Raw genomic sequence first — 25,582 nt, 5'->3', positions numbered from 1 at the left:
ACCTAGTGCTGTATTTACATCGAGTGTATGCCGATAAAAGGGGAAGGAGCTCTCCGAGCCGTTTGATAGCAAACAAGGTTTCAGACAGGGTTATTCGCTGTCGTGTGTCTTCTATAACCTGACGTTGGAGAAGATCGTACGTGCCGCAGAACTTAACCGCTCAGGCACATTTTTTTTGTAAAAGCGTAGAATTTGTGGCGTATACCGATGACATTGTAGTACCGAAACGAAGTACCTCCTGTCATCAAACAAACATTCGGCGCACTCGCGTATAGGCACCTACGTCATTGTTGGCAGTTATATGATTTCGAGGTTGTTAAAGACTTCGTTTATTTAGGAACCAGAATTAAAATCGTTAACAATGTCAGCCTTAAAATTCAACGAAGAATGTCTCTTGTCCACAAGTGCTACTTTGGACTAAGTAGGCAACTGAGCAGTAAAGTCCTCTCTCGACGAACAAAACTAACACTCTACAATAGTCTCATCATGCCCGTCCTAACGTATGGCGCAGAAGCTTGGACGATGACAACATCCGATGAAACGATGCTTGGAGTGTTCGAGAGAAAGATTCTACGCACGATTTTTAGACCTTTGCACCTTGACGACGATGTTGCTCTATGAGTTTTACGACGACATAGACATAGCAGCGAATAAAGATCCAGCGGTTATATTGGCTGGGTCATATCGTCGGAATTGATACAAAGGTGGTAGCAGAGGAAGAGGAAGACTTCCGCTGCGTTGGAAAGTTCAGGTGAAGAAGGACTTGGCTCCACTTGGTGTGTCCAAGTGGCGCTGGTTGGTACGGGAGAGAAACGACTCTCGCGCTTTATTAAACTTGACCAAAATCGCCTAAGCGGTTATCGCGCTAATTAAGCAGAAGAAGTATATCAATGATGATTTTATGGGTTAATTTCACACAACTTTGGAGTTATTGCCAAAATGCTTCAGAAAGATGTTCCTGATTTCAAAAGAATACCAGTTTTAGAAACCTATTTATTCCATTTATTTACTTAAAATGGAATACTTTACTGAAATAAGTGTAGATAATCTGAACTTAACAACAAAGTTTCAAGTAATTAAATTTATTTTACATATATCTTATCTGCTTACTTACTTCCTATCCTCTTCTCCTAGTGAAGTATAGGGCCTGTCAGATACCTCAAATTGTAATCAGTTTTATCATATATAGATATTATATTTGGATTCCTAAAAATGTTTATAGTTTTTGGGGTAATGAGAAATTCCTTTGCGATGGCGTCGGATGAGCATATGGAACCTCCCAAAAGGAGGATAGGTCAATTTTTTTTTAATAGGCAAATTAAGTGCCTAAACAACCTTGAAAGATTTGGAAAAAACACTTAAGTAATCAACCTGAACTAAATATATTTTGGACAAACAAAAATTCGAGATCAACTTTCTTACAAAAAAGTTTAACACAAAGCGCCAATATTTATAAATACCTAAAATCTTCTCTAAAAAAATGAGACAAGGGCTAAAAAATTCTACAAATATATCAGTCTGTGGAAAACTTCAAATTTCATATTTACATAATTGTGACTAATCTTGTGTCAAACAAGATAAACATAAGATTAGAAGCATCAATCTGAGGTAAGTGTACTGTTTGGGCACATAAAATGTAATTTTAGCAGCAATCTTTTCGTAAAATATGTTACCACATTCTTGTCTCCCATAGTAAGTCGTTCAGACCTTTTTATTTGGCAAACATAAAGTTCCACAAATATATTCCCTGGAAAATTTTATTAGTGACCTTCTCTCAAAGAAACTAGTTACATTCTGTAAAAAAGTACCGGGAATTGTTCAATAAAACGCAAAATAATAGTTTAATCATCAAAATTGTAAAATATGCTCCCTTCGAAGCAATACATATGTATATGCTAACGATTAGTCCAGTCATTAACGTTCTTTCTAAACGCGTTTGAAGAGATCTTCTTCAGCTCGTTCAGCGAAGTCTCCTTAATGGCCCCTATCGACTCAAAACGGCGTCCGCGGAGTGGCAATTTAAGTTTTGGGAAAAGAAAAAAAGTCTCAGGGGGCTAAGTCCGTGAATACGGTAGTTGTTCGAAGATATTTGTCGAGTTTTTGGTCCAAAAAGTGTTCAAAATATGACAGTTGTGAGACGGTGCGTTGTCATGCTGCAACATCTATGAGTTTTCTTTACACAATTTTCTCTCTACGCACATTCTCTCTCAAACGTCGCATTACTTCTTCTTCTTTATTTACCGTAGAACCATTTGCATTGAATTCCGAGTGCACAACACTGTGATAATCAAAGAAAACGAGTAGTATGACTCTCACTTTTGACCGACTTTGACGTGGTTTCTGGGGTTTCGGCCGCCTGTTGACTGGTTCACTGGTTTGCATGTCAAATTCATATACCAACGTTGGGTGCGTTGGTGCACATCTGTGGTTGACTGATATAATTAAATGCCAAAAAGAAGCTAATTGACGGATCATGCTAAAACTCTGCGACACTATAGAGGACAGCTGTACCAACATTCCAGCAAAAAAAAAATTGAGACATATGTGTAACGCGCGTTTTTTAATTGAACAATTCCCGATATTTTTTCGGCAGAATATACATGCGATTAAAAAAAATCTGCGAACAATTAAAAAAAATGATATTTATATTTGATTTTTGAGGTATTATACGAAATTTTATGTATTTGTATTGTATTCTTCGACGTTCAAACTTAGTATTTGTATGCTTCGTATGAATCTGATGGCGGCTTAATAAGCTCTAAAGTGATTATATTCGCAGTTTTTCTCACAAATTTATTGGGCAAATTTTATAACTCAGATATATGGTTATTGTGAATTCGAAAAATGTTCGCCTAAAAAATTCGTTAAAATCAGAGTACCTCTGGGACTCAGCCAGACTTTGCACGTTCCCACGACAGACGGTTCTACGTTGCCGGAACGAGCGTGATTAATATCCGGGACTGTCACCCTTTGGTATGATTCCTGGGTGGAGTTTCGTTATTTTGAAAAAGCTGGCTTTTGTTGTCCAATGTTATTACGCATAGCTGTGTGAAGCTCATACCACGGCTCGTCGGTGGCAAATCATTCCTGTGGCATGTGAAGCATGCAACTTAACTGACGTGCTCTCGAATAATGACAACCATTTTCGCGTAACGCGGTGGTGTGGAACAGCAGAAGCAGCAATACCAGTAGTCTGTTGTTCCATTGAGTAGTGGTCTGTCAGTTTGTACATCTAACTGACTAACTGCGGTTCGATCCACCTTCTGCTTGTTTACTGTATGCAAATTCCACGCAAACACGCATTTTGCTGGAAGGCTTCAGCCGGGGCGTGGGGAAAAGGCAGCCGCAGGCACGTAAGGGAAACAGGCCGGTTTGTTAGACCATTGATGATGACCAAGTGTGGACACATGCCACGCTCTAATGCACATAAATGCGTACATACATATTTATGTTTATATGTACATATATGTGTGTAGACATATACATATGTATATGTATATCTATTTTAGCTTCCAGTTGGCTACTCGATTCTTGTCAATTATAATATTTTCGCTCTTTCACGCTGCTGTTGTTTTTGTTTTCTCATGTTTGCCCGAGCGAATGTCATGGTAGGTATGTAGCTTGTACTACATGCACTCATACAATCATATGTATGCAAATGTTCAAACATTTTGTGCATTTCGCCAGTTATCCAAATTGTCAATTCGGCCGCAATGTCATTTCTATCTCAGCATCTCTGCCTTTCTCATGTAAATGCTGTTGGTTTCTTTGTTTCCTTATTGGTCTGGCTATGCGTTTCAATGCCCTACAGCTACAAAGGTGTAACTGTTTTTTTTTATGTAATCCGGGCGGTGCGTTAATGCATTTCGAATGGGCGTAAAGGCGTGGTGTATGTGATTAATGGAAGTCGCCTTATGTGATAGTTGCACACTTTTTTTTAACAATTTTTGTAATGAACTATAAAAGCAAGGCGCACGAATACTATTCAAAAGACATTTCTCGACTTTGACGAAGTAAGCAGTTAAAAAAGTTTTTATAGCGCGATTCAAAAAAAAAAAAATGGAAATTCGTCGATCTTTTTTGCATAAGAAGAAATTTTAAAAATCAACCCCATTTTCGAGTTACTTAAAACATGCACTTTATTGTACCTAAATTTAATGAAATATATTACCCAAATGTGCGCATCCGAAAATTTTCTCAAAATTCTAGTCAAAAAGTGTGAAACTTTGATAACCATTTTTTTTCAAAATTTGCTCAAACTTTGAAACTCGCTTTTCGGAGGAGAATGAACCCAATTTTTATAAAAAATTATTAAAATTAAATGCAAAACAAACAAATTCTTAAAACTTGTTAATAAGTCAGAGTCTGTGCATAAAATTTAAAGGCACAGTTTTAGGATTATGAGGATTTTAAAAGCATTTTTGGCGCATATATTATATTTAGAAATTAATGGCAGATTTGTTTTTATTGTTGTCTTCAAAAGCATTTTTTGAGTTGCGCTGTTATAGTTGACTTATTTTAGTTTCCTTCTTCAGATGTGGATTTTAGCTACTCTTTAAATTTTCATCTCAATTTGAAGCGATCTCACATAAACGACGATAAGAATTATAAATAATATAACTAAAATTAAAAAAAAAAGAATCTAACTTAACAAAAATGTTTGTCAATGAACCATTTTTACATTTATTTTCATTTTCTTCAACATCTTTTCTCGCAAATTTATTGTAGCTCATTAAAATTTCGCTTCTAACCAACTCCCGCTGGTTTCCATGCATTCGCCGAGGCATTTGCATGCATATGTGAATGTGCACACATACACATGCATACATATGTTACTCAGTTAACCAGCTATGTCACTACCAATCAGCATATCTATCAGATATTTTCATATGAATGGTTCAAAGAGTTTTCGGGATGAACTTGCTAGCAACTCGAACACAGTGGGAAGTGCGTGAAAACTCGTTAGTCGCAAATGGCGATACCCCAACTTCATAGTTGCATTCAACGGTACAAATATCTAGAATTCAGTTGAATTCAACAGCACACCACATGCTGATCCCGCAAGCTAGGGAGGACCAGTTCACCTAGACAGTAAAGAATTGGGGCAATTTTTAACGTTAACAACTTATTGAGACTTGAAGTTGTCTAATAACATAAAAATCGGGTTAGCATACTTAGCAAAAACAAAAAAAAAATAAATTGCGTGGAGCAGAACGCCAGAATTGCGTTGCGTGAGAGTTTGAAAAGGAATGCAAATTATGCAAAACTTGTAATTGATTGGCTATTTATGGCGGGAGTGAAGTAAAGTGCGTGGGTGAAGACTCTGTGCCAGATATGTTGTTGTTGTAAAAAATATGTATTCGTGAAGGCTACCAAAAAATTGGTAGACCATTCTTAACTCTTCAAAACCTATGAACCTTGGCGGTACACTACTTATGCGCAGCTTTTATCCTTATTGCTCTTCGCTAAATTGAAGCCTTTTCGGATTCAATCTATTGGGTAAATCAGATGTAAAAGTTGTCATTTAAACAAACAATTTGGGAAACTGGCTGCTTGGGGTTTCTATAATAAATACTTTAACACACTCACATAGTGTCAAATCTACATATAAAAAGTAATCAGATTGGAGGTACATTTCCAATAGGGTTTTTCTTGACAGGTCAAATTAACTATTTTAAACTTTTCGTCAGAAGTTCTTAGAAATAACATTATTAAATTGCCGTTTGCCTTCACGACCTTTATTAAAAAATACATCGAATGTGTTTTTCAAGATTTACTCCTCTCTTGCTAATTGTTTTACCGAGAAATATATGTGATCTTAGTAATATATGTATATTCACTTTAGCTCGATATGACCACCTTTTGGCTTGACTATAACCTTCAAACGGTCAAAATATGACTTGCATGCTGCACGAATGTAATCTCGAGGTATTTTGGCCCATTCTCGTATAATTCTCACCTTGCTCTCCAAAATGGACCAGATGAAATAGTCCATCGGATTTGCGTCTGGCGAATTCGAAAGCCATTGTGTGAACTAAATGAAGTGTGGAACATGATTTTTTAACCATTCTTCGTTCACACGAGCTTTATGAGACGGTGCCGAGTCCTGTTGGAAAGTCCATGGTCTACGACCGAAATGTTTGACACGGCTCTAAAGCAGCTTCAGGCTCGATTAAAACGATTGGAGAGCGTCCTTCAGCGGGCACTGCAGCCCAAACCATTACTTGCGATGGGAAATTGCTTCGAGCGGCCATACGTAGGCTCAAATTCTCCTATGAGCGTTCGGTCAAGTAAACACGATCGTTTTGAGTGTTTATGAACTGCTCAATTGAGAAATTTTTTTCATCAGAAAACACAATGTTAGGAAATTCGTCACGTTCGTGCAAGCGCAACAACTCCTTTGCTCTTTCGCACCGAACTTTTTTTGCTGTGGTGAAAGATCGTGTGCTTTTTGGATCTTGTAAGCCTTGACCTTGAGCTCATTTTTCAATATGCGTAAAATGTTATCTTGTGATATTTTCAGTTCTTTGGCCATTTTTCTTCCACTTCGACGTGGAATTCGTTCAAGTTTCCGAACCATTTTTGGCGTTCTTGCGGTTGTTTTTGGTCCACCTCCATAGCGTTTTGCAATGCTACCATACCAGTATCATGGTAACGTTCTATAGCGCGATAAACAAACATTTTATTCACTTTGAGGTGACTGAGCTCACGAACAATGGCTGGTTGTGATTTTCCAGCCAAATATAACGCAATCACAATCGTTTGATTTCACACTATTACGTTTGAATTCCATCACAAAAAAAAATTCAACAAAACTGAGACGCAAATGGTTTTGATGGCTTATAAACAATATTTTGAACTGTCATTAGAACAACTTTGACGTTGATGTCATGAGCTGTTTTACAGATACAAGCAGTATGAAGTTAGTAACACTTCATATCGTTCACCCTGTATGTCAAAATAGTAATCATTTTTGAACAATTTTGTCTTTGAAATCAATAAAAACTAATTTGACACAAAAAAGTTATGGTGTTTTGAATAGGTAACACTTCATATCGTTCACCCTGTATATAACATTTTAAAGACGGGCCATTTGACCCTCTTTGGAAGGAATAGGAATACATAAAGTATCGGTAGGTTTAGTGTTAATGGCTATATCAATAATCAAAATCGCAGAATTTGGACTGAAAAGCAACCCGAGGCCATCCAAGAACAGTCATTATACCCATTGCAAACAACAGTTCGGTGTAGTCTATGAGCTGGAGGAATCATCGGCCCACATTTCTTCAAAGACGAGACTGGCACCAATGTAATAGTGATAAACAATTTTTTAAAGACGGAAATTGAAGCCCGTGAATTTCACAATATTCAATTCCAAACAAGATGGCGCTAATTGACATACAACCAGTGAAACAGTGGATTTACTACGTCAGCGTTTCGGTGAGCAATTTATCTATAGTCTCGGACCAGTGAATTGACCACCAAGATCTTGTGATAGTACACCTTTGAACTTATTTGTGGGGTTGTGCAAAGTTTAAATGCTATATGGATAAATCAGCTTCGATTGAAGTATAGGAAGCCAACATTATTAAAGTTATTCACGAGATTTCGACCGAAGTCCTCCAGCGAGTCTTTCAAAATTGGTGTTTACGGATGGCCGATGCGCAATTGCAGCTAACATTTGAAAGGGATTATCTTTAAAAATAATAAAATAAATTTCATGAATGGTTCTATACAAAAATAGTAAAGATTACCTAATCAATTTGAATTTTCGTTGTTTTATTTCAATTTAAAATGTGATACCCTTAAGCTGATCACCCTTTATATACATATATATTTTCATATCTTTGTATGTATTCCGTCAGTTTCTGTTTTCAAGGTGTAGGAAAAACCAAAGCTAGCGAAACTAGAATTAAGACGCTTGCGTTAATCGTGAACGACTTCTTACGACATCTTTCTTTGGAATGTAGAGTGACGAAAAGTACACTCAAACAATCCCCCTAAGCGCGCTCCATGGACGTGGCACCGTGTAATGACTACAGCCACTGAAGGAGTAAATTACAGCGTCTAGCCGGACCGAGAGCCAATGGCAATTTTGTTCAATAACTATAAAATTCAGTACCCGAATTTTTCTAAAATTCTGACTAAGAAGTTTGAAATTTTTACGAAAATTTGTTGAATGTTTCTAATTTTTGTATTCAGTTTGAAACTTGGATTTATATGGTATTAGTTAATCAATGAGTTGTATTAAAAAAAAAAAATAAACAAGGAAAAATTGTTAGAACGTTGAGATGTTATAGTGTATTCGCGTACTATAGTTCAAAATTCACCAAAAAAGCATTAAATCGTGCCTAGTTGATTGCCCTGCAGGGTATGATTAAATAAACTTACTATACGTGTATGTGTGTATGTGTGCGTTGTTTCTTACCTCATTATCGTGTGGCGGAAGTTGATGCAGCAATTGCCGCACTCGATACTGTTCACCCGGACTATTCACGTATGGCACTTTGTCATCGGGTATTTGTGAGAAATACAAGCGAACCTGCAAAAAAGAGAGGAAATAAATAGATTATAAATGTAATACTGATATCCAAAGGGAGTATAAGGTTACCATGCCGCACATACAGTACAGTACGGAATTAGTTGATTCTGTGAATGAGTATAGCTTTTGGTGGTATATTAGGGGTTGCTTGAAACAGTCTGAACAATAAAAATATCTCTGAAGGGAAGGGATTTAATTTTTCATGAAAAATCTTAACAGCTTAGCTGTTTGCATAGAGTAGAGGTATACTTAATTGAGATATACTACTAACATGTAAACTCAATGAAATATTTATCTACTAGCAGCTGCACCTACTTATTTTTGGAATTAAAACTTGTTAATAAAAATTAACTACCATTCGTAGGCAGCAAAAAACTCTAGGTAACGCCAGTTGCATTAGAACAACAAGACACACACCAAAAACTGGAGGAGGAGCTCGGCCAAACACCCAACAAAGGATGCACGCGCAAATCATTCGTTTGCTGCTTTGAGGCTTAAATATGGAATACCCAGGAGGCAAAAATCAACATTTTCGACACCTCCTCTTCCTTGCTTTTCAGCGAGGTCAAAAAGCTGCCGAAGTATCCCGGGACATTTGCGATAGAAGGTGCCATAGGCGAGTCTACAGCACGGAAATGGTTTGCAAAGTTCCAAAATGGCGACTTTGACATAAAACGATTCTCAATCACCTTCATTCAATGGGTTTTACCGAAAAATTGGGAGCCTGAGTGCTCAACGACAAAAACGAAGAAAGTCGCCTTCAAATTGCTTTTCAGCATCTCACCCGTCATCGAGCAACAATCCGTCATAAACAGCGCTTTGTGTACCGAATCGTCATGGAAAATGAGAAATAGTTCCTTAGCATCAATGTGAAACAAAGAAAGAAGTGGGTGGCTCCAGGAGATGCGCTAAAACCGAGAGTCAAGCCGGATCTTCATCCAATATGTGTGCGGCTGGAAGAGTATGATGCACTGGGAAATATTCGAAAAGAATGCCACGGTCAACAAAGAGTTCTGCATTGCCCAGCTACACCGCATAAAGGAGGCTATTCGACTGAAAATACCTGATCGACATGGTCAAACCATACTCTTTTTCGATAACGCCAGGCCCCATGTTGCACAAGTCGTCAAAGCCGCACTCCAAGAGCTCGAATGGAAGGCCCTTTAGTATCCGCCGCGTTCGCCCCTTGCACCGACCGATTACCATACTTTCCGCTCCCTGTCAAACCAAATGAAAGGCGTTAGCATCGATAACAAAGAGATCCTTAAAAACTGGCTCAACAACTTCTTTGACATCAGACCAGGCAATTTTTAGCGGAACGGCATCAACTAATTGGTCGAAAGGTGAGAAGAGATTGAAAACAGCAACACCGAATATGTAATTGATTAACTTATTGATATAATTAAAGTTTTTTGTTTAAATAAAAGTCTTCGGTAAAAACGATACGAACTTATTCCCTACCTCATATTACAATTTATTTAGTCAATGGCCGTAAACAATATCGAGAGGAGTGTTAACATTTTCAGTGAAGCACATTTAGGATCTTTTTCAACTATTTTTAAATATTTCGAAATGCTAGCACATTACTTTCAACAAGTGTTTTTCTATTTTGAGGACCTCTTCTTTTATATTTCGAAGATCAATCAGTAATATATTGGACTTAGGAGTAATTTTTGATGTTAAGTCCACTTTTACTAGTCATATTAGTTAGGCAATTTCGAAATCTTATGCCATATTATCATTTGTAAGGCGCAACAGTACAGAATTTACAAGTTCTTATACTCTTAAATTGCTCTGCCCGTCATTTGTTTGTTCTAAAGAGGAATATGCATCCTTTATCTGGATACCTTGGTTTTCATTGGCTACATTCCCCATACCCTCATATTATTATAGATGCCTACTTACCACTTTGAAATCTTTGCAGTCTCGGCGATTTATTTTGTCTTTATCTTTTGTGTTTCATATTATTCAGCCCGTTGTGGATTTCCCCTCCCTTTTGGAGCGAATCTCTTTAAATACCCAATCTAGAACGCTGTGTAGGTTAGATTTTTTCCATATTGCCTTCATAAGAACTCTGTTTGCAAGGAATGCACCCGTTGTGAGAGCTCTGATCGAATTCAATACTATCATATTTATAAATCTATTACGATTGACTTTGCTTCCTCTAAATTCTCTTTCATCAAACTTTTTAATAATGCGCATAGATAATTTGATTTAGTATGTCTTGCTGCTATTTTTTTCTTATGCATTAAGATTTTTGTTATGTTTTTTGTTATCTGCATTATGTTTTTTGTTTTTGCTGGCTAATGTTTAGTTCAATAAGAATACTACGAATTCGCCGTTCCTGGAGATGAGCCGCTGACAGAACATTGTCAAACTAAACTCAACGTCTGCTAGGCCGTCGTGTTGGAACTAATAATCCTCCAATAATGGATGAAAAAAATTTGCTGATGTACTGATATCGGTCACCGTTGGTGGTTACGGTACGGCGTTCGTCATTCTCATACTTGACAAACTATCACGGACATGAAATACCAAATGATAGAAAATGTTGTTTGTAATAATGGAGACTCCTGGACAGACAATGGCACACCTCCGAGTGTATTTTTGCCTCGAAAAAACTCCTCATAAAAAACCAGCTGCCATCAGGAGGCTGTGATTAGTTACATACCTATTGCTTGTAGGTAACTTATGTATCTTTAAAGTAACATAGTAAGTACTCCCCCAACCAGTATTTGAAAGTCATCAGACTCAAATTGTCAAAACGTCCATCTTTCACGTTCATTGCCTCACAAAGATGCTCTATGAGATCCTGCTTTAAGCTGTATGTCAGTATGTTTTCCATATCGTTTTAGCTATGGACATATCAAGCAAGTGCTTATACACTCTTTTGAAAACGAAATGTTTGTCCTACAAATTTTACTGTTGCTGAATATTTCTAGAGTTAGCAACCCAGTGTCTTGCTAAGGGAGCCGAATTGTCAAGAGGGAATGAGAAAGCTGCTTACTGAGCAAACATTTTACTATTGAATCATGATTAACCTCTACATTTCTGCACGTTATACGGTTCCATAATTAAAATTGTACTGCACAGACGTTAGACGCTAAAATGCTATAAAGGAAGCAAGTCGAGAAACAAAGTTCTCATTTGGAAAGAATGTACAAATGGAATACCCTATACACGTAAAGATGAAAGACTCCAAAGGAATGGACTGTATAAAATTTTAGTTCTAATTAAATTAAAAAAAAAAATATTTATTAAATTAATATTGACTATTTTTTCCGAGCCTCAAAGTTTTGACATTGACAAAAATATCGTTTCCCCCTTAAAATAAAGGGCGGTTAAACTTCAAGGGCGGATGTTGAATATGAACCACACCTAAACGTTAAGCTTTTTTCTGCATTTCATTTGACATTTTTTAATTTCAGATTAATTCAATATAAACCGTGGAAAGATACAGAATCGAGCAACGCGTTAAAGCTATTCAGCATTATTATGAAAACGGGCGTTCAAATCAAAATGCATATCGCGCACTTCGTGATTTTTTCGGTCAATTTAATCGTCCAAATGTGCGAACAATCGGAAAAATTGTGCAAAAGTGTGGGCAAACCGGGTCTGTAGGAGATGTGAAAACACCAGTGCATGCTCGTACAGCTCGTACTGCAGAAAATATTGCTGCTGTTCGCGATAGTGTGGTTAAAGAGCGGTCCACCTCAACAATTGCACCTCTCACGCTCGGCGTAAAAGAACATTATGCATAAAGACTTGCATTTAGACTTGCGGTTATTTGAAAGAAAAGATGTACGTCGATAAGCCAGCAACAATTCAAGAGCTAAAGGATGAGATAATTCACAGCATTAACGTCATAGAACCTCAATTATATCTCAGCGTCATTGAAAATTTGGACCATCGGATGGAGGAGTGCCGCCGAAGCCGCGGCGGCCATTTGGCCGATATTTTGTTGCACTCGTAATTAAGCCATACCAATATTATAATAATAAAGAGAAATGACAATAATTTCCTAAAAAAATTGTATTTTATTCAAAATCAACACCGGCTCTTCAAAGTTAACCACGCTTTACATTTGGAACTTAAGGTGATTTACAGCACCACTAAATATCAAACGGTTTCAAAAATATCTATCATTTAAAACAGAATAAATATAAATTATCTTACGGGACATAAATTTTGTAAATGAAATCGAAGAGTTTTAGAGTACAATAATCACTCTAGACTTAAATACAACTTAACAATTTGGATAATTTATTTACTAAATTAAAAATAAAAATACTTTGAGTGATGACTTTCACGGAAATAGTGCAGCTGCCTAGTTCATAAGTGTCAAATATGATTGACGTACGACGCCATGTGCCAAAATTTCCAATAGGGGAGTAATTGTTTTTAAATGATTACTCCAGCCTTAAGAAACTTAGAGAGCTGTTGACTTTGAATTTTTAGAACTCTGTTAGCCTAAGTTAGTCTAAGACATAAAGGGTGTTTTTTTAGAGGTTAGGTTTTCAAGATGAAATAAAACGTATATAATTTAATGGTATGGCCAAGAATTTAGCTTTATTATAAAGATAAGGGTTTGCCATTATGTTTTAAAAATGATTTCGGGCAAGTGGCCGCCGCGGCTGGCTCGAATAAATTCCAGCCGAGAGGCCCAATTTTCGACCACTTTTTGCAGCAATTGGGGCCGTATGTCAGCAATAACGCGCCGAATATTCTCTTCCAAGACGTCAATCGTCTCGGGCTTATCTGCGTAGACAAGCGACTTCACATAGCCCCACAAGAAATAGTCCAGCGGTGTTATATCGCACGATCTTGGAGGCCACGCCACAGGTCCACGGCGCGAGATAATGCGCTCACCAAAAGTTTCCTTCAATAAATCGATTGTTGCGTTGGCTGTATGGCATGTAGCGCCGTCTTGTTGGAACCAAAGGCCGTCCACATCAACATCGTCCAATTCAAGCACGAAAAAGTCATTAATCATGGCTCTATAGCGCTCTCCATTGACTGTAACATTATGGCCGGCTTCATTTTTAAAGAAATATGGACCAATGATTCCCTCTGCCCATAGAGCACACCAAACAGTGACTTTTTGAGGATGTAACGGCGTCTCAGCAATAGCTTGTGGATTATGTTCACTCCAAATGCGACAATTTTGCTTATTGACATACCCATTCAACCAAAAGTGAGCTTCATCGCTGAACAAAATTTTCTTCGATGCGTCGCGCGAACCGAACCATTATTTTCGTAATAAATTTGCACGATTTGCAAACGTTGTTCAGGTGTAAGTCTATTCATTATGAAATGGCAAACCAAACTGAGCATAAATCAAGTGACAGCTGTCAAAAAGACCATCTACGAAAAAAGTAGTGCCAACTTGAAAACCTAACCTCTAAAAAAAACACCCTTTAGTTTTACATAATTAAAGCCTATCTACCAGACCGACACCACATATTCCTGGTTAGCCTAAGCTTCACTTAGTTTAAAAAAAATATGAGCTGTAGGTATAAGATTTCTTAAGCTATGTATTTTACATAAACTGAGAGTCGCGACAGAATAATGTTGCCAGATATATTAATTTTTTTAAACTTTTTTGAATAAAATTCCAAAGCAAAGAAATAAGTAAAACAAAACGTTGTAAATATGGGTGATGAAATATATCACTAATTCAATTGACTTGACGTGCTGACCACCTCCCTAAGTTTTTCAGTGAGAAAATCGTGCTACTGTATGATTGAATTCTTTTTAATTCAATAACCCTGGCTTGACTGCTTAAAGTTATGTTGTACAGTTACTTGCTTCAGGATATTTATGAACTATATATTAACCTTAAATGTGTATTTTTTACGGTTGTTTACGTAGTAATTCGATTTGACAGTTTAATCAAGCTCATCTTTAAGTTCTTACGTAACTTAAGTTAAGTGTAGTTAGAAATGGTATACATTTTTCGCAATTACATAGTAGTAAAAGTAGAAAAAAATAATGTTGGCATCAAAAAAGGTATCAAAGAGCGTATCAAATTAAAAAACAAAAATATTGTATTTTTTGAACTTATGCTCCCACACCGCTATTCATTGTCCATTGAAGGTGAATGTGTCAACTTTTTGCTCATAAGTTCAGCACTTGCCGATGATTACATTCATAGCACTGCAGGCGCAGCACGATTTCCAAAACAATCACCACTAACCAACTAAATTCGGCCTCTTTCACAGCAGTACAGCATCGCATGCAAACGCGGCGATCACCATCATCAACCACAGCATCGGAGAACAGATGCACATCGAAGGCTCATCAAAACACACTCAATGGACAATAAATGAACGCCAGGAAAAGTGATCATAAATGCTTATCAAACTGTGAATACGCCACGATGAGTAAGTGCAAAAATCGTACCAATCGCATCGATCGGCTCAAAGCGCCGCGCATCTCAGCGGGTTGGCGCATGATTTGCTGTTTTCTTTGCCATCTTAACACATACGATGGCGAGGACTTGCAGCTGGTCGTTGACATTGCTTGGCATAAATTTATATTTTATGCCATTTTAATAGCGCCACAGTTGAAATCGACTGAAATGGGTTTTATGCCACTACAATTCCAAGTGTTCTGCTGGCCTAACAGGCAAGTGGCTGGTCAGAGGCAAATGCTTGGCGGTCGATCCGATTGATATTGAAATCGATAAAATTAAAGCAGGATATTGTTGGCGTTTATTGGCAAATGCAGGGAATATTTAAGAACCGTAGGGAGGAGTGCACAATGGAATGGAAGGATGTGCTTTGCAGGGCAAACGGTTGGCGTGCATAATGCAGCTGAAGAAAATGCTAGGAGGTAAACTGTCATCAGCCACATTACCATCTCAACTCCATCAGCAACGCCAACGCCACTGCTACTATTACCAACACCATCACCGTTGCCGTTGCTGTCACACACAGTTCTTTACACTTAGGCCAAATGTGCTTTTATGTGGCACAAAACAATTGGAAATGAAGTGAGACTTTCAATAGGAATATAAAAGGTGCTATTTATGATGGTCGTTCGATTGCACGTGTTCGTCGATTTATGCAAGCATGGAAGTATTCTTATATAAATTGGTATACGTTTTTTTTTTGTTTGGCTAATATGCATATATGTAGGCAAAGCAGTTCAACGGCAATCAACACAGTTTAATAACTATAAAAAATAGCAGAATCGCTGATATCAGCGCTAAGTGAGTGCTGTTACCTAGTGGGTCAATGTGAGAGACGAGCTTGGTGGTCATTAAATTGCTATAGTTAAGAAATGGAATTGTAAGTTAAATGACAATCAAAGCGTTCCAATGAGTGTCCAATGAGTCAGCAGTTTAATTTATGGTTTTCAATATAAAAAGCTGTAAATATTTTAAATCTAGCTTCTTAAGCTTCTTTCTAATTTATGTAATCTGGAGTGTAAATCAACACTTTAAGTCGAACGGACATTTATGGTATGAAGATGATAGCCAATAAGGAGTAATTAGTGCAATAATTTTAAATCTCTACATACATAGATTTTGCTCAAAAGGTATAAGGAATTACAGCAAAATAATTTTTCTTTTCCAAGTTAGTAGTATCGATTCAAGCAATAAGGTGGAGTTCGCAGGATCCTGTCGGTCAGGTATCTCTGCGAAAATCTGGCAAAAAACTGTCGATGCCGAATTCAATTGCAATGGATATGCGTGGAGATAGCAGATTATATGCAGAGAAGCAAACAACAGATTAGGATTTAGGTGGGTATAATGCCTCGAAAACCCACCTAAATCCTAATCATTAAGAGATGAGGATTGCAGTAAATGTGTAACTATAGGCTGTAAATAAGTACAATGGTTGACCAGGGTTTTCTGTTTTTTGTATGACGACCGACTCGGTCTAGTACTTAATGACGTCAAAAGCTTGATCTTACGAGAGAATTTAAGGAATAAGGCTACAGTCAAAAACTTGAAAAACAAAAATTAATGCCAATCCCTTAAAAAATAGTGTCTATCCTATACCTTAAAAATGGCATTGTTGAAACACAGAAATCCCTACTGGGATAACGCAACAGAAAATTACCTCTGGGACGACGCAACACATTAGCAGTGCAGACACAGAACCATAGCAGTGCACTGAGTTCACTATACTTAGCGGTAGGTCAGTTTCATCGTTCGATTAGATGTCCCGCTAATCGAGAGCCAATACAAAAGTGCGTGCATAAAAAATGTAATTTCGGCACGACAAACATCACACCACCACTCGTAGTAGCTGCAGCGAAAATCACACCACCATACATCACCGTTTTCTTTTTCGTCTTCGTCACCCACCATTCTTCGTCATCGCCTACCTACCGCTAAAGGATTTTTTTTTTCCTCGATTGATCGCTCAACGCACCTGGTCGTTTTAATTAATTGTAAAGAATAAATTTATAAATTAAAATTAATAGAAATAAATTTTAAGAAAGTTTCAAATATTCAGAGCTAGAAAAACGCTTCTAGCTCCAACAGGCATACTCCAAGTATTTTTTTTTTTTTTTTATAACTTACTTTATTTGCAATCTATCTACTATAAGACATTCAGCAAATTAGATATTATAAGATAATGGCAGCGGTAGTTTTGCTTTTGTGCAAATCTACATAGAAATTACAACAGCTTGTTAACTTGTACAGTTCGTTCTTAAATTATTAAAATTCATTAGTACTTCAAGATTGCTTAAATTCATTGTTTGTTAATATTATCACTTAAGATTAACTTACTTAATTTTACCTTAAAGTTTATAGGTTGAGTAGATTCATACTAGAGGAATGGCAAGTCTAAGATATGATTGCGTTTTAACCGTATAGTTTCATTGGTTGTGTCTAATAAACAAATAGCAGCTGGATTTATGTGATTAGATAATCGTTTCAGATATCTAGTACTATATTTTCGAATTTCATTCTTCACAAAAAGAATACCTAAGTCGTTATGAATAGATTCATTGGTAATAAACCAAGGGGCATTAACAAGGCTTCGTAATGTTTTTGATTGGTAACGTTGCAAGATCTCCACATTGGAGTTGCTAGCAGTTCCCCATAGCTGTATTCCGTAGGTCCAAAAGGGCTTCAGAATAGCTTTGTAGATCCGTATTTTGTTTTCTAGGCTAAGTTGTGAGTTACGGCCAAGCAGCCAGTGCATACGTGTTGTTTTAATTTTTAGTTGTTGTTGCTTAGCCTGAATGTGACTTTTCCACGTGAGGCGTCGATCAAGATGCATCCCTAAATATTTGACTCTGTCACTAGTGGGAATTTGTTTATTATTTAAAAATACAGCAGGGCATTGCTCTCTTCTTAATGTAAAAGTGACATGTGTAGATTTTTCCGAATTAACTTTTATTTTCCATTTGTTAAGCCAAGACTCCAAAATTTGGAGTTGATTTTGCAAAAGATATGAAGCTTCTACAGGGGACTCGTTATAAGCGATAAATGCTGTATCATCAGCAAAAGTTGCTACTTCTACCTTTTCTGAATTGGGCATATCAGCTGTAAATATAGTATAAAGGACAGGACCTAAGACACTACCTTGGGGTACACCGGCATTAATGTTATAAATTTCAGATGAGGCATCCCCGTGCCTTACATAGAAGTGTCTGTCACTTAAATAAGATTTAAGTACCAGATAGAAATGTGCTGGTAATATCTTTTTTACTTTGAACAGAAGTCCCTGGTGCCATACCCTGTCAAATGCTTGTTCAACATCTAAAAAGGCTGCATAACAGTATTTTTTCTCTTCCAGTGCAGCTGTAATTACATTTGCGACCCTGTGGCACTGCTCTGGTGTACCATGTCTTACTCTAAACCCAAACTGATGTTCAGGTATGATGTTATGATCCTCAATTACAGGCAACATTCTTTGCAAAAATATTCTTTCGAAAATGTTACCAGCAGACTAATAGGACGGTAAGACTTGACACTATTCTCGGGTTTATTGGGTTTTGGTACCATGACCACATTGGCACATTTCCACTGGGTGGGATAATGGTATAAATTAAGGATATCATTGTAAATTATGGTTAGGAATTGTATAGCTTTTTCAGGAAGAGCCTTAACTACTTTGCTATCGATGCAGTCATATCCAGGTGACTTGTAGTTATTTAATCTATGAATTTCTGTAGTAACTTCATTATTTGATATCTTACTGATTGGTAAGTCCATTTGACATGGAGATTCGAGAAAGTTCAATATCTCTACTTCATTACTGCTGGTACCTACGGAATTAGGTTGAAAAGTTTCAAAGAGGTGTTTTGCAAATGCCTCTGTTTTGGCTTCGTCACTCCTACACCATACGCCGACTGAATCTCGTACTGCTACTTTACGTTTGGTTGGTCGCTTAAGGTATTTGATAGCTTTCCAAAGACTGTGATCATCATTTTTAGTGGGTTCAAGGTTCTTAATAAACGAGCTAAAAGTCTGGTTTTTAAAATCAGCAAGCTTTAATTTCAGTTGTTTCTTTGCTCTATTAAGATCTCTCTTTTGAGCAGGGTATCTATTTTCCTGCCAGGCTTTCCTTAATCTTCTTTTGGTATTAATGAGCAGCAATATCTCAGATGGGACTTGGGAATGGTTATTAGAAATGGGTTGGTCCTTTGTCGGGCTAGACAGGTATGCGGCCTCATGAATAAGGTTCGTAAATGATTCTATTGCTGCTTCTAGTTCAATTCCTGTTTCTAACGGCGCATTCAGATCAATATGTTTATCAATCCAATATTGAAAAGATTCGAGGTCAGTTTTTGGTCGAAGTATTTTATATTTCTTGGAAATGTGATAAACGTTGTCATTGTATATAACAATTAAAGGAGAGTGATCTAAACTGAGATCATTACTGTTCTGAATGCTTAACTTACAACTGGGTATGCCAGAGTATACCGCAAAGTCAAGAAGGTCCGGAATTTTTTTCGGATCGCTTGGCCAATAAGTTGGCGTACCTGTAGATAATATAGAAAAGTTTCTTTGGGTGATGCATCTTTCGAGTTCTTTGCCCTTTGGGTTGATAAGCCTAGAGCCTCACCAAGGGTGTGTTGCATTGAAGTCTCCACCAACAAAAAATTTTGGTCCAAAATTTTTAAAAATCTCAACATATTGGTCAGCTTTAAGATTGAATCGCGGAGGGAAGTATACTGAATATATTTGTAACTCATGGGTATAACATTTAATTTTAACCCCGGCTGCTTGTAAGTATTGTTCTTTGACTTCTTCCAGACTTTCATATTTGATCTCAGATCTAATTAAAATGGCTGAGCCACCATGGGCTTTGTTGCGTGGGTGGTTTGCACAAATAAGATCGTACCCTACAATTTTAAAGTATGATTTAGTCGTGAAATGAGTTTCGGACACTAGCAAGATGTCAATATTGTTTAAATTGAGGAACATTGTTACTTCCTCGGTATGATTACTTAAACCATTGGCATTCCAGATCGCTATTCGTAGATTTACTTGCATAGTTTTTCCATTAAAAGGGACATCATTTTAAACAAGCTTTGAGTGAGTTCAATTTGTTTAGAAAGTAAGTTTTCAATTTTTTCAAGAACATTATTATCTTGATTGGAATTACTTTTGACACATTGGGCATACGATATGTTTGGATTGGCATTTATGTTTTCTCTTTGTGTAAAATTATTTAGTTGAGGAAAACCTTGAGCAGTGTAAGAATAGGATGCAAAATTTTGCCTCCTATCTGAAATGTTTGGCTTTTTGGCAAGGCTTTGGTACACCTTGCAACCCTTATAGTTCGCTGGGTGGTTCTGCAAACAGTTAATGCATTTGGCAGGAGTATCTTTGCTTTTTACGCATTCAGCTGTTGGGTGATGTGAAAAATGTGTACATGGTTTTATTTTGAATTTAGGTGTAGCTTTGTTCAGACTAATGCCTACTGTAAAGAAAATTTTAAGCACCATTTTGTCAGTGATTCAATTGATTTCAGTTTGTCATTTAATTTACTTCGGCCATACTTTGACTGCGAAAATTGAAGCTGTCACTATGGTAGCAAAGCAATACCACAAAAAAAAACAAAGCTCTGATGTTGCTTTGCTGCGATGATTGTTACAACACGAAAGCATAGCGACAGCGTTTTAGAAAAAGCCAAGTACTTTACTACCATTTTCTTTTTGTCGTTTTAACTGCTAATGTCTCGCCTTAGGAAGATGCCCCCAGATGTTGCTGATGCTGTGGACCGTCGTGCAGATAGTACACCTCGTAGCTTTTAAAAGGTTCCAAAGTTCCAAGTAGTGTATGGAAATTTTTGTAGAATTTTGCTGTGCTGTCGGTTTTTCGCTACTAAAGCCACAGCGTTTTTATACGAGTAAAAATTTTAAGCTGTCCTGCATCTGATCTGTTTGTAATAGCGCAGTTAAAGTTACGGGAAAGCTAAACGAACACCTTATTTCTGCTGTGCTGTAATTTCGACTACTGCAACAGCAAAGATTCCTTTCAAAGCACAGTCACAGCATATTATTTAGCGCTATTGTTGTTATATTTGCAGTTTTTCAAACTCTGTTTTTCCACGAAACTACTTTTTTTCATAACTTCAACAAATGTTGACTAAACTGTATATTTACAATTATGTTGTGTGTAAAAGTGCAGACGGACGTTTCCGATATATTTCTTACAAATAATTTTCGCAAGACTTTTTTCGTTAATATTTAATTTTGCTTTTAGATGTGCTATTTTGACAATTTCGGTATATCAAAAGCCTTCTATTTATTTTTAAAGCTATTTATCGAAGTCGAAGAAAAGCTATACAGCTCATATAACTTTGAAAATAAATAAAAAGTTATAAAGTTTGTACCAAGTGAATTTTTTTTTTTTTAATTACTTCTTTACTAAATAACCCGAAATGATTGAGGAGCTGTCTAGTTAGGTTAGGTAAGGTTAAATGGATGCCCTAGCTTAGGGCACACTTGGACAAATATTGAAAATTCTTCCGTTGTGATGCCATTAAGAAGAGAGGAGAAAGGAGAAGGGAAGAAAGAAGGAGCCCTGGGATTAGGGACGATGATGACCATGCATTTTACGATGACGCCGACGGTGCGTTCGTAATTAGCCGCAACAAGCTACTGATGAATTTCACCGAATTTATGGTATTTATACCTGCTATATCCGCAGGTGTATCGCAAAAATTAAAGTCCCGATGTCTAAACCTTTGCCAGACGATAGAAGGGCAGCTGCAGGTATTGAGATGATTCCACCTCGACCTCAAGACAGCTTCGGCAGAACGGACTTGAGAAAATCCCAAGTCTCACCGCATGAACACTTAACGGACAATGTCTGGTAAGGATACCCACCAAATTCGAGAGCTGGGCTTTGTTAGCCTTAGCAGTTCCCTCGAGCATCCCCGATCTACCCATGGTCAGAAGGATCTCCCGACCTTGTACGTTTGCGCACTAGCCCAGCGCTCGTTGAGGTTACTCGAGGCCCATCTTTCCAGGAGCAGACCACAGGTTCTTAAGGGAACCCCAATCCTCTCATTTCGTGACGAAACCTTCACTATATTTAGATTGATGTCTGGCAACGGCTAAGCTTGTTATCGAACACAACTCATATGACATATCCACAAGCATAGAAAACTAACAGTCGTTATAGGTTTTAAGCACCAGTACCCGAAAAAACGTTTTATAGTGCTAATGAAAAATTTCATACATATAAATGAGTAACTGTTATGGCAAGCACTTTTTCTAGAGAAACGTAATGAATTCTATCACACATCTTTGTAAGCGACAAACCATTAAAGCTGGGCACATTCAAAATTCGTACACACACACATTGCAGACGCACTGGTGAGTGCATAAATAGGAGGCCCACAGGATTTAAATGAAATCCCCGCAAGCTGAACGACGGCACAGGCGATGCTTTCAACTAATGAAAAGAGCGCAGCAAAGGGATATAAAACACACACAGTCGAAGTGATATATTTCCAAAAGCGAGCATTTGTGGTGCCAGAAACGACCAACAGAATATTGCACGCGTGTTAAACTGAGGGACAGGAAGTGTTTTGGAGAAAATAGAAAAAATGAGATGGCTTGCGCTGAATAAAAACAAAAAAATAGTGAGAGTTGGTCAGAATGAAAAAAAAGTAGTAGGTATTCCATAAATTTAAGCTTTATAAAATAAGAAGAGTACAGCAATTGCTGTTTTCAAAGCAACGCATTATCCATGCGATTAATATTTGTTATATGTACGAGGTGTGTTCAAAAAGTATCGCGAATTTTGAATTTTCGCAGGTCACGTATATTCGAATTTCGTTTTCTTTTGGCGATATGTTGGTACTCATGTCTCTCACTCATGCCGGCGAGTTCGGCCATTTTCAATGTTCAGTTAATTTTTGACAGCTGCTTTGCTTGCACGTGTTTCGACTCGTCTTCGATTTTTACCTATTCAAAAAGATGGATCAAAGAACCTGTATCAAATTTTGTGTGAAAAACGAAATTAAGTGCGCGGATGCATTCCGAATGTTGACTGTGTCAAACAGACCAAAGCAACGTTTATCGGAGGTACAAAATGTTCTCAGAAGGCCGAGAAGATGTGAACTACGAAAAGCGTGCCGGACGCTCGAGTACTTCAACTACAGATGAAAAAATCTATGAAGTGAAGAAAATGGTATTAGCCAATCGTCGAATCACCATTAGAGAAGTTGCTGAGGACCTAGACATATCGATTGGTTCGTGCCATTCGATTTTTTCAATGATTTGAGCATGAGACGGGTCGCCGCAAAAATTAATACCAAAACTGCTCAATTTCGTCCAAAAGCAGCATCGCATGAACATTGCTAATAAGCTGTTGGACTCTGCCCGCGACGACCCAAATTTACTCCAGAGGGTCATAACTGGTGACGAATCGTGGGTTTATGGTTATAACGTGGAAACCAAAGCTCAATTATCTCAATGGAAGCTGCCGCACGAACCAAGACCGAAAAGAGCGGACCAAGTTCGGTCGAATGTAAAAGTTTTGCACACCGTTTTCTTCGATTGGACGGGCGTTGTGCATCATGAGTTCTTGCCACAGGGCAAAACGGTCAATAAGGAATATTACCAGCAAATCATGCGCAATTGGCGCGAAGCAAGAAACACCCGGATTCGTGGAAGAACAAAAATTGGCTCTTGCATGACGATAACGCACCTGCTCACCCATCGTTGCTTGTGCGCGATTTTTTGACCAAAAAACAACACACTATTGATACCACGGCCGCCGTATTCCCCAGATCTGGCCCCCTGTGACTTTTTCTTGTTCCCGAAACTGAATAGGCCCGTGAAAGGACGACGCTACGCTACGATTGACGAGGTAAAGACGGCATCGAATGAGGAGCTGAACAAAATAAAAAAAATTGATTTTTTGAAATACTTCGAAGATTGAAAAAAGGTTGGCACAAGTGCATAATATCTCATGGGGATTACTTTGAAGGGGACAAAATAGATATTAACGAATAAGTAAATAATTTTTGAAAAAACTCAAAATTTGCGATACTTTTTGAACACACCTCGTATTCATGTGCCTATGTATGGACGGCACCACTGGTATGCTTTCATAGCGCTTTCAGTATTCAACTACCATCAGCTTCCGTATATCACTTTGATGGACAAGCTCAGCAAAATGAAGAAGAAAATCAAATGCGTTGAGCCACAAACAATACTTTATTTATTTAAACGCCAAAAGCACACTGCGCTTTCTTGAGTTTTAACACGCGGCCACTGTATAAATTTGTATGCTCCCATTGTGATCGCAATGGCGCTGACCGTGCCTGGCTCGGTGACTGTTAGAAGCTTCAAAGCAAAACAAAGCAAAGACAGCCGTGCAAAGCAAGTGAAAATAAAAGCGAAATAAATTGAGTGAAAAATGATAAGAAAAGTTTCATAAAAAAATGTTTTTGAACCAAAAAACAAAAAACCAAAAAAACAATAATGAAAACACGTCTGAGCCAGAGGAGAAGAGCGGTGATACTAACACATACATAAGCCTTCATAAAGCACACATATCGACAGACATACGCACTCACATACATATGTAGATATATGTATATGTAGATATGCATGCATGCAGGCGCAAGATTGCAAAAGATTTATATATTTTGTAGCAGCAGCAGCAGCAGCAGTAGCAGCGCGGCAACGGATATTTTACGGTAATAATTTATGTGTTGCACACAGCGGCAGTCGGTAGCTTCTGACACGTACGGATAAGGCGCAACTGCCGCAGTATGTGTGCATATGTATGTGTGATGCTAGTGTAGCAGCAAAAGGATTTTATTTATTTTCTTTGTGCATTACAAATTTTTGTTTTATTTTTAAATTCCATACAGAAATTTTTTTTCGTGGTGCCACAGCTTTGGCAATAAATGAATGGCCGACATAATTGATAAAGTCGAAAGGATTTCGTGTGGCGCGTTGGCCAATGGTGTGGCGTTTGGTCATTTTTTAACGCATTAAACACGTTGTAAAAAGTCAATTGGTGGCATTTGAATGTCGCACAGTTGGTGCAATCCGAAAGTCGGGAAGTTGGAAAGTCTATGAATTGGCTGGTGTAATAAAATAGCACTACATAGCCACTTTATTACACACAAACACACACTTAACTACACATACATATATGTTTGCAAATGCATAGCTGTATTTCATAGTATACCATACATTTTTTAATTTCTATTTTTATTGCCACTTCAATCAATGCAACAAATTGAAGCAGTTTTTATTTCGCTTCTTTTATTGCTTCAGAGTTGGTTAGTTTGTTGTTTGCTTCTTTTTTATGTTTTGCTTTTTTGCTTTAGTCAAGCAATAACTCTTATTTATCAAAACTGCACTTGACATATTTATGACCCCAACCGCATCAACCACATAAACTACTTTGGCGCATAAAATGTATATTGTTGCTATGCCTACACTTGCAGAAAAGCCACTAGAATAAACACAAAAAATATCCGAATTCCCTTTTAATTTTCATCTGCTTGGAATAAGATCGCAAGGAATCGCTATTTCTAAAATACACATTTTTTTATCCCGATTTTACAAATTTTTTATTTAACATATTTCGAA

General features: G+C 37.4%; 1 protein-coding gene across 2 annotated transcripts in view; it reads right to left on the bottom strand.

The window, feature by feature from the left end:
* LOC128865727 (protein prickle) overlaps positions 1-25,582 on the bottom strand; it is a 191,857-nt gene that overhangs the window by 19,717 nt on the left and 146,558 nt on the right. For both annotated transcript variants that reach the window (XM_054106020.1, XM_054106021.1), the window contains exon 4: positions 8,429-8,542. In XM_054106020.1, the coding sequence (XP_053961995.1) occupies positions 8,429-8,542 (114 nt within the window). The remainder of the gene's footprint in view (positions 1-8,428; positions 8,543-25,582) is intronic.

The sequence above is a fragment of the Anastrepha ludens genome, chromosome 6 (genome assembly GCF_028408465.1).
Source record: "Anastrepha ludens isolate Willacy chromosome 6, idAnaLude1.1, whole genome shotgun sequence".
NCBI lineage: Eukaryota > Metazoa > Arthropoda > Insecta > Diptera > Tephritidae > Anastrepha > Anastrepha ludens.
This window is presented reverse-complemented; position numbering and strand designations above follow the sequence as displayed.